A 15,790-nucleotide genomic window follows, 5' to 3' on the forward strand; every position below is an offset into this window, starting at 1 on the left:
AAGAGTCGGAAAAATGCAGCCCAGCTCGTTCCTGTCGGCGTGGTTCCGGCTGGATTCGCTTTGCAGGCTGTTTGGGAATACTTAAAACGGGCGCAGAGCCCTACTCAAGAATGTGCAGTTTTCAGAGGGGCGGAGACAAGCTCGCTTTCCATCCACAGTTGAAGCGGCGTCTATAGGCAGGCTCACTGTAAGCCGCTGGATAATTAACTTTACAATAGAAAACAACGTGGATCTCTCTGGGCTCCTCTGGGCCACGATGGCTGCATGTTTTTCGGCCGTGAGTCGAGGCACGCAGCCCGGCAGGCGTTTTTCTCGGTGCTGCCGAGCTCACCAGAACCGTCCATGGTGAAGTGACACTGGGACTCGAACAAGTGACCCGCCTATCAAGAGTTTTGAGTGCGGCTGTTTGAGACAGAGACGTAGCGTTGTGCGCAGGAGAGGAGGAGACGCCGCGGGGTCCATTAAGGAGCCTGTGCGTAATGTTAAAGCGCCTCCACCGCGGCTGTTTCACCGCGGGGAGGCTGTGAAAAGTGGACCGTCTGGTTTGTTTTCCTCCATCCACACTTCCAGCCTGCATGGAACAAAGTGTGCTTTCTGTCACATAACGTGCCCAGCGAGGTAGATCCAGCTTTTTATATGTAGCAGTGTTTTCTACCCAAGTTCGAGTCCAGCTTCTCCCGAAATCATGAGGACCACCGAGGAGACGGAGGGCTTTGACGGCGAGGCCTCCAACACTTCCATGATCTCCGGGGCCAGCAGCCCGTATCAGCCGACTACCGAGCCCGTCCATGCGCGGAACATGTTGGGGGGCATAAGGTGCGACGTGGAGTACCTCAGGTCGTACTTTGGGATTTTTAAGGTGGTGGAAGTGGTAAGTTTACGCACAGTATTCCAAGATGTGCAGACTCAGTTAAGTACAACTAACTATGGCGCACCTTTGGCGAACCAAGCTGCCACTAACACATGGGCACATTAACTCTGTTTCCAGGTAAATAACCAGCTTTAATTCAAAGCTCTAGTGGGATATCTTGGAACTTCGTACTTTAGTTAGTATCTTAGTTATTACTTACAACCTTGTAAAAACTCCAAACACGATAAGGTTTATTGTAGAAGACGTCGCCATACAGGTTCTAGTTTAACCTCCACTACATCCCTGTATGCACCAGTGATACGTTTAAAGGTGAGGTTGGTCACTTTAGTCCTGCTTTGCATACATTTCCAATTATGATTTTGAATATCCTACATGTATGCTCCAACAAATGATGCAGCTTGCCAGAGGTGACTTTTGTTCTCTTGGTGTTATGCAATAATGATATTGTGTTTAATAAGCTCTGCCTCTAGTGATAAGCTTCTTAAGAGACTTGATAAATTTAGCACGTTTGCAAGTGCTTTGAAAATTAACCTTTCTGCTGGTCCACTGCTGCTCTCCAAGTCCTTAAATATGTTGAGCAACAAGGCACCTGGTGGTATCAGTGTATTTGAATGGCTCTCAGACAAAAACATATACTGTATCGTTGTTAGCAGTCACTGGAAAACACATTTTGTTGTTTTACTGTTATTTTAAATCCGTATAACCAAACCAGATGTCTGAACTAGGCTAAGAGGCAACAACAAAGCAAAAATGAAGGGTCCCAAAGATCTGATAACTCGCCAGAGGAGGAAATATCCATCAAGCTGGGGCCGTTTCTCTTCTTCTGATGCCAAAAATCTCAATCCAGGCCTGCACACTGGTATCCATGAAGTAATGCGTCCACAACAGGGGGAAAAACCGGAGGAAGTAGCAATTACCTCTAATAATGTTTGTGGATAGCACAAGCTGAAACTGAAAGTCCAGACTGTTGGAAGATAAAACTGCACAGTTTTGGCTCCTCTGTTGACTTTTAAATGTAGCTCTTGAAAAAGAAGTGTTTGAAAAGTTTTGTCAGTTTGTAGGTGGATGTGTGTGTCCCAGTGGTATGAGAGAAGATCATAGTCAGCTCGTGCTGCTGCTGCTGCTGCTGCTGCACACACCTGTGATGTTTACCTCCGAGCATGTGGGTTTGATGGGATGGGAAGCCATCTGTCATCAGCGTGGGAGAAGCATAGAGCAGGCAGTAACTAGAAAGATTCATACTCACAGTCTTCATCTGTTTAGCAGCAAATGGACGAATCGTGTCGTTGACTCTCCAGCACAAAAATACTTGATTTCTGTCCACATATAAAGAAATGTCAGTACCATACAAATTATACATAAATTATAATTATATGTGTGTAAACATGCCAGTGTTATGTACATTATAATTTTTTAATGGTGATGTGGTCCAACAAGTAGGACTGGGTATCAGATACACTTTTTGATACTTGTGCCGAAACAATATCTGAATTTCAGTAACACAATACATTTCTGATACCTTGCATTAAGAAACAAACCCTTTCCTATGAAACAATATAAGCCAAAGAACTTACATGTTGTCTTAAAACAAGCAGCAGTACAAGAATGCTCTTACAAAGTCGGTCTGACATTGGTAAAAGAATGATTAAACTGAGATAAAGTCTTATCATAAAATAAATAAACGGGCACTTTTGATCCAGCTTTAAGTGCTTGGCAGTTGCAGTGCAGGCACATAGAAAAGTTGCTACGGATATCCACATGTGCAGAAAATAGTATATGAACCCACGAATAACCCATCTCTGTCACTGGGAGTTCCTAAATATTTTAAGTATTTACAACCATGATACAGCTAAGGTAAAAACATGCAAATAAGTGCTATCATGGGCATTATTGCTGATCTTTTTTCTTCATATATTATTTTGGTTTCTTCTGCTCTGATGCTGATTTTACAGTTTGAGATAGTCATATTTCTCCTGTGGTGACAAGAAGAGGACTAATGAAAGTCAGCCAAGTTTACCTTCAGTATCTGAGAGGAGGCCTACAAGGTTTCCTGCCAAGTATTAATAGCTTCACCGCCTTTCATTTTTACTGCACTGTCCTTTAATTTTTTTTACACACTGTGCCAGCTGAGGCGGTGAAATGACTGAACAAATAGATGACAGTGCAAAGCTGACTGGACGTGATGTCTCGTCAAAAAGGACCTACGTTTCTGCATAACCTGGAATCACTCCTTTGCTGTGCTTGTTATTTATATCACAGAAAGTGGTTCTGTGGATAAAAAGGGCAGCAGTCATGTGCCACTTCCAGATAATCTGTGTGCAGAAATCTGTTCGATGAATGCTGCGGTCCAATAAGCGCTGCACCTTTAGAGCAATAAGGAGTTCAGCTTCATGAAATGCAATTTCTCTGTCGAACTTTATGATGATGTCAGTTTTGCCAGTTATCACTCTAATGTAATGGACTGTAGTGCCTCACCAGCTCCCCTCTGGCCTTTGTCCATACTTCCTAATGACTTTTTTCAAGGAAATGTTTACTATATCACGTCTACACCCAGGCTTTGTTTGCTCTAAAGTAGTAATTACAAAGCGCCCTGACATTTGCACTGACCCTTGTTTACAGAGAAATTCTCTGGTTCCTTCTGCAGAGCTAAGTGCTAATAGAACTACATGGTTCCTTCACACTAGAGCACTAAAAGGCATTTGCATAAGCTTTTAGAGAACCAGTCAGCTCGTCCCTCCTTGAATGAATGGATAAACTGGCTGCTGTTGGAAGTGGAAGCAACCCCCAGCAGGATGTAACCTGAGGAAGGTGTGTCCACCCTGACAGCAGGTTTGTCTTTGTCTCTTTGCTGTGACTGGGTCAACAAAGTACAGCCCACAGGTATCTGATACACCTATCAAACTCACTTCCCAGCAGGCCTTGTGCCTCAGTGACGAATAGCAGTTCACTCATGATTTTGTGTGAAGCCATGCTTCCTCTGTTATTCTAACAAGTGGTAGTTAAATATTATGTAAAGGTGTTTTTTCTGTAGATGTTGTTTAATGAAGTTAACAGATGCTCCCAAATTTCAGCACGCACGTCCTCTGCTGAGGGAGATGCCATATGCTTCATTCACTTGTGGTTAAAACATTACTTATTCAGAGCTTGCAGAGAGACATAAAGACAACAAGACTGTTGAGTATGAATGTGGGGAGACGCTGTTGTGTTATGCGTAGCAACACACTCTTAACTTGTGCTCTGGGGTGAAATTTAACCTGCATTCAGGCTACTTTTCCATCTCGTAGAAGACTGTGCAGTGCATTAAACATTTTGGGTGATTTTTTTGTCCCATAATTGTAGGAGTGCAGCATATAATGTTACATAGCCTCCACAATGAGGCCTCTTTTCTCTTCCTTTATTTTTCTGTTCACGACAGATGGCGTATAAGTAGGGGATCTAAGTCCAAGTTGTCCTTAACGCTAACTAATAATGTGCTAAATCCCTAAGATAAGGACGTGATTGCATGTAGGAGAGAGAAGGGGGTTGCTGTATGTGCACACACAGGCAGAACAGGTAGTATAGGGGTTGATGGTTGATATAAAAACCATTACTTGTTAGATCAGTCAGTATGGCCCTTGTGATCCGTTGCCTCCCGCTCCTCTGTGACTGCCTGACACCTGCTGCACAGGGAGTTGGGGGAAAGCAATATGCTTTCTTCAAGAGACATGACATCATCTTTTAGCTTGAGCAGCCCTCCACTCCTGTTTGGGCGTAACCTTCTTAGTTGTGTTACCCTCACAGATGGACTGCTATCCAACTACTAATGAGGCTTCAACAGCTGCACAAAATGAAACTTTTGTGCTCATGTGGATTTGCTCTCTTATGTCTGTCACTTTTTGTGTGAGTGTTTGACATATTATTTTCATGCATTACTATCTGCAGACCTTTCCATGTCTCCTGAGGCTTTTTCTGAGCCAAACACTTGAATAAGTGGACTGGAGTCTGTCACAAAGAGGAGTGTTCTCCTCTCAGACTTCACCAGTGCCAACAATCAAACAGCAACACTTTATTGGTCAGAAACAGCACACAATGCTCATTAAACTGGTTAAATAGGGTCATATTTTGAGGTGCTGAGAGCGAGGGGACAAGAGGATGGGTCTTTTGGGCTCTTTGTTGAGAGTGTTTGGACTTGTTCTGCAGTGTCAAGCAATGGGATTAAACTAGCTTGGCTGGATTCAAGTTGGATAAAGATCGGATGAAAATCTTTATTGGATTTGACAAACAATCCCAGTGTTAATATTCTGAAAAGGTTTCTCACTTTAAGGCTCTTTTCCACAAACACTTTGGAGTCAGCTCACTGTTCAGACTTTTACATTCTGAGAGTTTAGGAGACTTTTTTGACTAAGAAAATTGGCAAATACCTTTTATTCAGAAAACATGTCAGTCTACAAGAGATAAAATTCGTCTACTGAGAAAAAGACAAAGCAATTCAATAATCCCAGCTTTTGCCATTTTAAACTCAAACAATTACTTTATTTAAGTGTAAATCTCAAATACTCTTACTGCAGATTGAGTTGAATATGAGTACATTTTCACTTTTTTCCATCTTCAGTTTGTGAATTACGGTCAGACTGCATATATTAAGCACAGATTTTGCAAGTCATTGTCCTTCTGTAAATGAGGCCTATTTTGCACATGTTCATACACAGATGAGAACAGCAGGTGACAGCTCTTTACATCTTTATATCATCTTTACACCGATATCTGTTTTATCACAGCTTTCTATGAAGAGCTTGTAGGCCAGTAATGTGTGTCAGTGTTGCTTCAATATACCCATTTATTCTTGTCGCGCTTTTGTGATGGCAACGCATTTGTAAAGATCTGAGGCATTTTTGACATCAACCTTATGTTGGAGATATCATTACAGTGTGCAGTGTAGTCAGTCACTCATAGGAATTTTTATGGGACAATGCATTCACTGACCAGTCTTTGCATAGCATGGTGTTAGTCCATGGCCTTGGTGCTTTTCAGTCGTCATTTATTGTCTCCCTTTTCATGTTATTCATCTGGTTTGCTTATATAATCATTGGTTACTCTTCTTCTCTTCCCATTTACTATGATGCATATAGCAGCCGTGGGATCATCTTGCTAATATTCTTGCTTCTTTGACTACCTGTTAAGATAAATATCTAAATAGTTCGACCACATCTCAAAACAAGAAAAGCACTCAGAGAGAGCAGTACTCTACCAAGACTGCTCAGTTGTTGTATGCTTTTCGATGGATAAGTCCCGATAAGTCTGCAGCGATCGATTTGTAGTAGGAGGGCAGTCATGTGATAGTTCACTTGTTGTCGTAGTTACAGTGATGCCGTGCCACTATCTCGCCATGATACAGAAATCTTTAACAAATCCGTGGATCCAGACTGTAAGCCACATCACTGCCAAAATCCAATCAGGCGGTCCTTGTGTCATTTCTGACCTTCCCTGAAAATTTCATCCAAATCTGTTTTTCCATTTTTGATTAATGTTGCTAACAGACAGAAAGACAGATCAACAGACAAAGGTACGCCGATCGTCACAGAACTCCGCCGCATTCCTTGATGGAATAATTAATGCCTATGCAATACCTGTTTAATTTTTATCAACAGGAAATGGATTTCCAAGAGGTTGGTTCCCTGGTTTAGTGTTGATATGTCTTGAACTTGTGAATGGTGCTCAGCCAAGCTTGAAGTTGTCATGTTTCCTTGAATAATAGCTTTTTATTATATAAGCCTGTTCTTTCTGAAGCTGGGGATTTCATTTATTCAACCTAATATGTGAGAACAAAAACCCACCTCACCACAAATGCCTAAGTTGAAAATACAACGGAACTTCGTGCTATCCAAGTGCATCTCTGCAAATGACTATTTAAACCTTATTGAAAAAAAATCTTTTTTATCAGCTTCTAGATCATTGCATCAGAGCAATGAGATGCTAATGAAACACCACTTCAGTCATCTGTTGATAGAGGAAATGACTGACCAGTACAGCTTATTAGAAGCATTACACTGCCATTTACTGCTCTCTTATTGTGGATACGTCAGTAAGGAAAAGCAAATTCACTCCTAATGACACACAAACTAGTATGTTAGTGTCTTTATTGAACACACCCAACAAACTTTCCAAATCCTGGAGGATGGTATTAAAAATAATTTGATTTAATGACTGCTTGAAGCTCCTTATGCGCTGTAATCTCAAAAGAACCATGTCTTGTAGTTGCAAATTAGACCTAAACAACACTGAGAGGGACCATAATTCCTGATGTGAATGAGTCTCTTGATGTCATTCAGTGACATTCGAAGGTTTGCTTAAATTTATTCAGTTTTAGATTTACTTTGATGTTAAGGGTCGTTGTTTTGCTGCATCACCCAGCTTCTGCTGAGTTCCAGCTGGTATACGGCCAACTTGACAATATCCTGTAACCTTGATAAACTGTTTTCCTGTCAGTGATGACAGGGGAGCATCCAGGGCCACAGGCAGCACAGCGGCACCAAATCATGACGCTCCCTCCTCCGTTACCCCTGCAGTTCATCACGGGGATGATTTATTCTTTCTGGTGTAGAATGTTCTTTCATAGTTTCATTAGTTCACAAAATATTTTCCCAGTAACATTGCAGACACATTGCCTAGTCAATGATTTCTGCATGGTAGACTCATGAACAGAGATATTAACTGACTCCAGTGATTGCTTTATTCCTTTTGCAGTAACTTTTGTGCTCTTTATTGCCTCATTTGACACTGCTGTGCTGGTGGAGTCATCTGAGCTGGTTTGTTAAGTCTTGGAGATGATGCTGACTCATCTCCAATTATATATAATTTGTCTAATTGTGCAATGATGAATATCCAAACTCTTGGAGATCACTATGTAACCCTTTCCATTTTTATTCAACGATCCTTGGTTGCAAGTCCTCTGATAATTCTTTTTTGTGAAACATAGCTCACATCAGCTTCTTGTGAATGTTTCTTAGAAATCAAAGCAGATGTAGCCAATGCCTCCAGTCTTGTTTCAGTGATTGGTCGCCAAGGTTTGTTGATGTCAGTGGTTCGTCTACTTTTTCCAAGCTACTGCTTAAATGATGCATTCAGTATAGACCAGAACAAACAATCATTTATGTGTTATTAATTAAAATAGGGTGTATTTGTTCATAATTGTTACTTAGAAGAAGATTTGACTTACTTTCCACAGGGTTGACTTAGTTTTTTGTTGGTTCATAGGTCTCCACGCAAACTGTCTCTGCAGAGAAAGCATGTGTCCACAAAATGTTTGGTTCCGTCTCTCAGTCTTTCCCACCAAGGCTGTGATTACATCCTGTTTGTTTGTATCTGTTATGTCTGCTGTGGCACTAGATTTAGTTTACATGGAATTACACACACTAAGATAAATTAAATAGAATGTTGGAATACCTTTCACCTTTATACATGAGTAAAATTTTATTGGCTCCTGCAAAACTGGCCCATGAAGTTTGCATGAACATCAACAAAACCATTCATTAAATCTCTGTGTACCTAAATTTCCTCTAGAGGTTTTTCAAGTACACTCAACTAGAAGGAGACCCTATCTATGTCATCTGGCCTGGGAAAGCTTTATAATCCCCCAGGAAGTTAGAACGTTTGGATCTAAGGAAAAACAGTCAGCCATGATACTGCATCCCATGGAGCAGATAGGGTTAAGGAAGTTTTTCAGAAAATTTCATTGCTTTTCAATGGGCAGAGCAATGCCATGAAGTCAGTGTATATGTGAAGTGTTTTATCATGGAAGCTTCCTCCAGTTTATGTTGAGCTTCTGGGCCACAGTGCAAGGAGACAGTTTGTCTCCCCCACGACCACCGCTGGAAAACATATGAGCTCATAATTTGCCTTATTTTCCCTGTCATTGATGTTTTATTATCAGCAGTCGCATTTATTAATGCCGTTGCAAATGAAAATCAGTGTCTGAGAATACCAGCTGGCAATATTGATCCACTGAACAGCAGGTCCTGTTGGTCACGATAGTCCCAGCCCTGAGCCTTTGACATTATGGGATCTGGGTGTAGACCAGCAAAGTGTCTGTGCCACCCTGAAACCAGTTTCCCGACCAAGAGCCATTTCTTTGGCTTTCAAAATGCGAAGAACTGGTTTAAGATTACGAACTTCCTACAGACCAACCCTTAAACTTCTTTGGTGGTAGAGAGTTAACAGAGACAGCTTGGTGGTGCTGACCTTTTGATTAGTAAACCAGAGCCTTAATTATTCAGTCTCCACAGTGAATTTAAGGTCTGATCTGAACTGATTTGAATACAGCTGCTTCAGGTCAGGAATATATCTCTGTTTCATTTTCATGGTTTTGTTATGTCTCTGAGTTTTGGAAAGCTCAGAGCCAATCGGTAATCTGTGTGTGGTTTTGTCTGGGTTTAGATGGCACAAGAACACCTAAATAGCAGAATTCTTCCCATACTGTGGTTTGTTGATGGATGTTGGCTGGAGGCAGCAATCATCACAGGCTGCCAGGAAACAGGACTCATGAGATGGGCTCATGGCCTCTGGTCTATTCATAGGACAATCACTTCATAATCTGGAAAGTTTGGAATTTCACCACTAACAGACTCACATAAAGTTACAGAAATGCCTCAGCCTACAGCACCCTTTTTGTTTCTTGAAAGTGTAAACACTAAGCAGATATTTTGCAGTTTTTATACTTAACGTTTTTATGTCAGATACTAAAAATGAGATGATTGATGAATGATTGATGAAAACTTGCTTATGTAATCCAAAAATTTAAAATTGAATTTGATATACATTTTCTGTGGAAATGTATGATAATAAATGATACCTATATGTAATTCATAGGCTTGTTTTGCTGTTCATAATCAATTTCAGTGTTCTACAAAACCCCAGACATGTTTTATATAATTGTCAAGAGTCTGACTGATCTGACAGTCATTAAGAAGAGCAGAGATTTGAATAATGAACTCCACTGTGGATCGAATAATGCACGCGGACTCCTCACGCTGACCCAGTTTAACAACCAGGAGAGATGATTTATTAATCAACTGATTGCGTAACGTGTTTGTCACATAACTTATCATTGGAAATGCTACTCAACATGTCCCTCTACTTTCCACATTTTAACTCTTGTCTCTCCTGTCTTTTTCCCTCTCGTCCCCAGGTCCTGTCACTAATTGCATTCATCTGCATAGAGACTATCATGCTGTGTTCCCCCTGTGGAGGCGTTTACTTCTTCGAGTTTGTCAGCTGCAGTGCCTTTGTGGTGACAGGGGTCCTCCTCCTGATCTTCACCCTCAACCTCCACACCAAGGTGCCCCACATTAACTGGAGCCTCACGGTACGTACTGAAGATAAATGCATGTCTCTTAAATTGTAATGTTTTTGGCTCAGTCACTGGTGAATGCTAAAGGTGGAAATTTTGAAATTCCAGACGGTGCAGGAATGTAACAAAAGTATGTTATTTGAGCTCTAACTCACAATCATACAGGTGATTGTATGTTTGCACACTAGAGATCTCATGGCTTGGAAGTGGTAGCATAAATCCGTTAAGTAATGTTCCTATATGGATTTAATTGTCTACCGCACACAATACAACAATAGATTTTGTCTCAGTGTCACCTCCAAATTATTGCTTTCTGACATACATAAAGCTGGGCTGTAACCTCGAGTGTTGAAAAATTAAGCCCGACAAAAATTGCAGTTCCTCAGATGGCCACTTGATGCTGGCTGCTGCAGTGTTTCAATCACAATAGACTCCCATATTAAAATGCCAGACATTAGAGCAGAAATAATCATGTTTACAGCCTGTTGTAGATATGTTTTAGGTGTCTCTAGGTAATTTTCCCTTTGTGCTTGCTGTACAGAGTAAATGTTATATAACTCACCTGTTTAGGTCATATAAAGGCTTAAATTTATTCATATTCAGAGGTGTGAGTGACATATGGATGGCATCTCAGGGCAGTTCATGGCCAGAAGATGATAACATGGTCAATCTCAGCTCAACTTTTGCTCCACTTTTTTGCTCATTAGCATGTCCAAGACGGAAAGTTACCATTGTTTTTGTGATCATATTCACATTCTTTATTATAGAGCACTGCTGTAGACTTTTAATCTTCTTACTTTAGGTGTTAAATTGGTAGGAAAAGGTCGATAAAAAGTTTAAGCGCTGAAAAACTGAAATGCGTGGTCACCATTTTCATGCTTTCCTTTACTTTCTTGTCATAATCCTCATCATATTCACATTGTTATGCTTTAACATTGTAGTCATTTTAAACTATAAAACTGTGTTGTTAATTCCATAGTAGGAATTAAACTACACACATCCTCCTTGAACCTGTTTTTGGCGTATATTTTGTAGAAGTCTCTTGCATTTACTTTTAGGGTAAAGCTTCACACAAACTCATTGCAGTGAGTACAGTGGGGTTAAGAGAGCATACGGTTTCAGTGTTACCACCAGGATTTGCATTGTCAGCTGTAAGCAAATGAGCTGTGGGTGTTCTCCAGCAGATACTGGCTGCCTTTCACTATTTGCCTACATGAACACGTTGGTGTGTCCTGAGCTGAAGCCAAGTATCTTTTACAGACGACTGCAGAAAAAATGTCTTTAACCATATTTCCAGGGGCCACACAGCTTACAGTACATATTGTAGTAAAGCAGTGGATGTTAAGCCAGATGTCCAAATCCAACCAAAGCTATCAGATTGCTTTACGGTATCCTCGGTACAGTATTCCACCTCAAACATGAAGAGAGGGCGGGCCTTTGGCTTTTACTTTTGGCAGAACAAAACCAAACGAACTCTTTTTACAGCCTTCAAGAGGCCAGAGCCAGTTTAAGAGTGCTGATTTAAAAACTTCTACCAGATACCTGTGACCATTGCAGTCCTTCTAATTTAAAATCCTCCTGTTTGCTCTTTTCTGAGACTGCTCATTTTTCTCCTCAGGCTCACTGGCCTGTCAGCTCTGACTGCTTAATTGTTTTTCCATTTAGGTGATTAATAGTCCTGACATATGCAATTAACATGTATTTTGTGTGTGTTTGTGTTCTTAGGCTGAAGTAAGTTTGGCTGCAGGTTGGCAATAGGTTCACACGAAGAGGTTAGACTTGACTGCGCTGCAGTTTGGCACACGGCATTGCTGGAAATCGTGTTGTTATTCATATTTTGTTGCGAAGATTAAATGTTTGGAGGACAACAAAATCTGTGCTTATGACAGAAAACCCTCTGCTGTTCCTTTTTTGGTTCGTGTATTGTTCTAAAGAAAGATTTACAGTAGGTGGTGCTTTCTAGATTCCACAGACTCTGCTCCAAACTGTAGTGGCCAACAAGCCTACAATGCCTGGTTGCACTCCACAGTGTAGGCTCAACCTCATGCTGTTTATGTCCAGTCACATTGGGCCCCAGGGAATTTCACCACAAGTCAGCATTTCAGAGTGTTAACCAACTCTTAACCCTTCTGCTGGCTTTTTCTGTTTACTAACTTGAAACTGTGGACTGAAGCTGACAGTACTCACTCTGAGGAGTCAGTTGTTCTAATTCGGTTTTGAGTCTCAGAAAAGGGGCTTTTAATCATAAAATTATGTGCTATATGATCCATCTCCTCCAATTCAGCCTCTGTGATGACTTTGGCAGTGCAGAGGGGGAAACACAGGCCTTGACCCCATTCCCCCTCCTTCCACGAGGAAATTAATTCAGTCCTTGTACTTTGTTTTGAAGCCACTTGGTAACTTTACATGATTAAGTTGAACTCCAGGGTTTAGTTTTTGATGGTAAACCACTTGGTGCATTGTTTTTCTATTTCACAGTCAAACAGCTCTTGGCACACGAAGGGATTCTTGGACAGAAATGGGGCATCACTGAGGACACCAACACACAAGAAAATCTAGAGCCTAAAGTAGAGGGAGAGAAATATCAGTGTTGTTATTCTCCTTTTAAAAGAAGAGCAGCAGTTTGAATACCCTGCCAGATTTCCCAGTATATTCTGGTTGTTTTGTTCTGAGAACAGACAGTAACTCATCACAGTTAATGCATGAATGAACTGGGTTCTTCAAAGGGAAGACTAATAGTTGGTGCTGACCGGAGCTGTCGTGCTACAATATGTTGGTAGTCATGGTTTAGCTAAGAGCAGTTCCTCCTTTGCACTGCAGAGAAATCTATTTTTAAGTAGCTATAATCAGTATATATATTTAAATTTAAAATAACAATGTATTGAGTAGCAGTGTAAAACTTATATCACAAAGTCAGCGGGGGGGGGGGGGGGGGGTATTCCGATACCAAAATTAATATCCGGATAGTGCCGTAGCGAATGAATATTCAGGATATTCGGGTCCAGCCCTAGTGCTGTTACCAATCAGCTGGGCGGGGATATAAGGAGGGATCTCCCAACTGTTCAGATGGTTGGGGGTAGGTGATGTGGAAGGTTTGACACCATCAGTCAGCCTTCTTTCTGGAAACTTCAGTGTCTTTGTGTTGTCAGTGCACAGAACCCAGCACTTCCTTGCTTTTGTTTTGGGAACGTTTTTCTTTTAAGGGCTCTTAGTTTCTGTTTGGTCTACCACCTTGGTGGATTTAGTGGGGGATAGTGATATTCAACCACATTATCTTCTTTTAGACCACAGAACCCCATTTTCTGTTTGTTTGTGCAGTTTTTTTGTTAGTTTCACCCGTGAACAACCTTAGTTCATTTAATTTGTCTGAGACCGGGGGGTGAAACATAATTATTATTGGCCAATAAGATTCAATTATTGTTAATGCACTGAATATGGGATGTCCAGACAGCTGCAGAAGGGCACAACATAAACCCCAGTATATATACAGTATCTCCAGTGCAAAGGCCAAACAGACAGAAGGAAACAGACTGGGTTAAAGTTTACTCAGGTTGACAACAACATGCTTGTTATCTGCCAGCAAAGAAGACAGTACAAACAATTTGTGAGACATCTGCTGAACAGGCGGCACATAATAAACTTGTTAAAATGTTTTCTATAAGACAACTTGAAGTCTCCTCTCAGCCAGCAGCACTAGCATGCTATACAACTCACAAAAATATTGATAAAACTAACAGCTGTTTTGAGTATTTTCCTCCTCTCTCCAAATGGGGAAAAAACTATACTTCTTTGGATCAACATATAACATGGATTGTATATTTATAAGACATCTTTAACACAGGATGCAGAAATCCATGTTCAGCCCATCATGCAACCTCCAGCCACCCATCAGTTCGTGATCCAGTAATGTCCTTTCATCAGTTTGCAAATCAACCCCTCTCCCCTCATTTTTTCCTCACATTGACAACTGAATACCATTGACATTTTGTAGCCTATACATGCTTGACAAATAGAATACTTTATTTGACATGGAAGTAGCAAGCAGAAAAGAATAGTGACCACCATCGCAAATGTAAATATCTAAATAAGTGAAAATGTCCGATGAAGTAGTGGAAAGAAGGAGAAAATTTTACAGTGAAATAAGGAGCTTAAAATGTCCTGTGAACAGCAGTGCAACATGTTCAAGTAAAGTTTAAATTTTATGTGTAAACTATTGGAAATTATTGCCAGCACAAAGTATTCTTTATTCTGGAGATGGTTAAAGCTCTGAATATTCATGCAGTATTCAAAAAATAAGCTTGTCAGTCTAAAAATGCGATTCATATTATTGGTTGCCATGTGGACCACAATAAGCAAGTAAGTTCTCTTTATTGTTAGTGGCCTTGAAATTCCATTGCACTCCGTCTCTTTTTGTTTGTACATGCATTATCTACATATATATGTGGCTGTATGCATCCTTGTTTCTCAATTTGACCCTGTGTTATTCTATCATCTCCATCTCCGTGCTGAATGTGCACCCAGCTGAGGGCTGTGGTTATTATTAGCTTTAGTCATTAATCTATCATCAGTTCAAACCGGTGACCACTTTACTCATGATGTATTTACTTTGCCTACAAGTGGAATCCAATAAAAGCTGTCTTGGTTTTGACAGCTGAAGCTTACCACCCAGGCAGACAAAAGACATGAAACACTCGCCTACTATCTTTATTTGTCTTTCAAAAGAATCAGGCAGAGATGTGAAAGCCGGAGAGATGCTTTATTTTTTGCGTGAAGGTTTTCTGGCCCTGTGTGGCTCACTTCGAATGTCAAGAGAACAGACTTCATGATCAGTGTCCTGCTACACCCTTTAGAGTTTCCATAGCTGCACTTTAATGAGCATTTCTAGCTTTTAAGTTGAGAGCAAAACAAAAGCATAGAGCCACATACAGCAACATGGAAATGCTAACAAGCACTACAGACACAGCAGCTTTTTTTGTACAGAAGGCAGAGATACAAACCCAAAATAAAATGGTTACTAGGGCAATTTCAAAGACAGACAATTGCTTGGATCAAATAGTGAGCAGGATTTGATTTGAGGAGGCTGAAAGGCATGATGTCCTGTGTTGTTTTTCCTTTCCAGTATCCACAAGGATGTTTGTCTGTTCTGGGTAAAATAAAGCGGGGGTAGGCAGTGTGTTATTTGGTGTCATTGGGCAAACAAAATTCAAGTGGTCTGAGAGAAAACTAGACTTCTGCACCTCCTCTTGGCTCTATTTTGAGGTTTTAGGAAATCTACTCCGTGATGGGAGGTGTCTTCACATAGAGGACGTGAAACTTTAAAAAAAAAAAAAAAAGTCCGTGGGGAGAGTGAGATGGGGTAGATGGAGGAGCTTATTTTGATTTTTGGTTTGCATATCTTTAAAAATGTGTAGTTGTCTGGTTGGGGGGTCTTAGAAGAAAGGCAGAAGAGGGAAGAGCCACAGGAAAGGGGCTGAATATTTTCAAATTCTGACATTTCTTTGCTTTTTGCAGCTTTAGGACTCGGCTGTCCAACTGCTCAACTCTTATCTATCCAGCAGAAAACATACGTCTCCCTAAAAAATGAACAATTACAA

General features: G+C 40.8%; 1 protein-coding gene across 1 annotated transcript in view; it reads left to right on the forward strand.

The window, feature by feature from the left end:
* The window catches only part of cmtm4 (CKLF-like MARVEL transmembrane domain containing 4), a 22,008-nt gene continuing 6,218 nt past the window's right edge, over window positions 1–15,790 (forward strand). The window contains exons 1-2 of the mRNA XM_022201450.2: window positions 1–871; window positions 10,035–10,211. Of these exons, the coding sequence (XP_022057142.1) occupies window positions 686–871; window positions 10,035–10,211 (363 nt within the window). The 5' untranslated portion in view covers window positions 1–685. The remainder of the gene's footprint in view (window positions 872–10,034; window positions 10,212–15,790) is intronic.

Source organism: Acanthochromis polyacanthus, chromosome 2 (assembly GCF_021347895.1).
Source record: "Acanthochromis polyacanthus isolate Apoly-LR-REF ecotype Palm Island chromosome 2, KAUST_Apoly_ChrSc, whole genome shotgun sequence".
Classification (NCBI taxonomy): domain Eukaryota; kingdom Metazoa; phylum Chordata; class Actinopteri; family Pomacentridae; genus Acanthochromis; species Acanthochromis polyacanthus.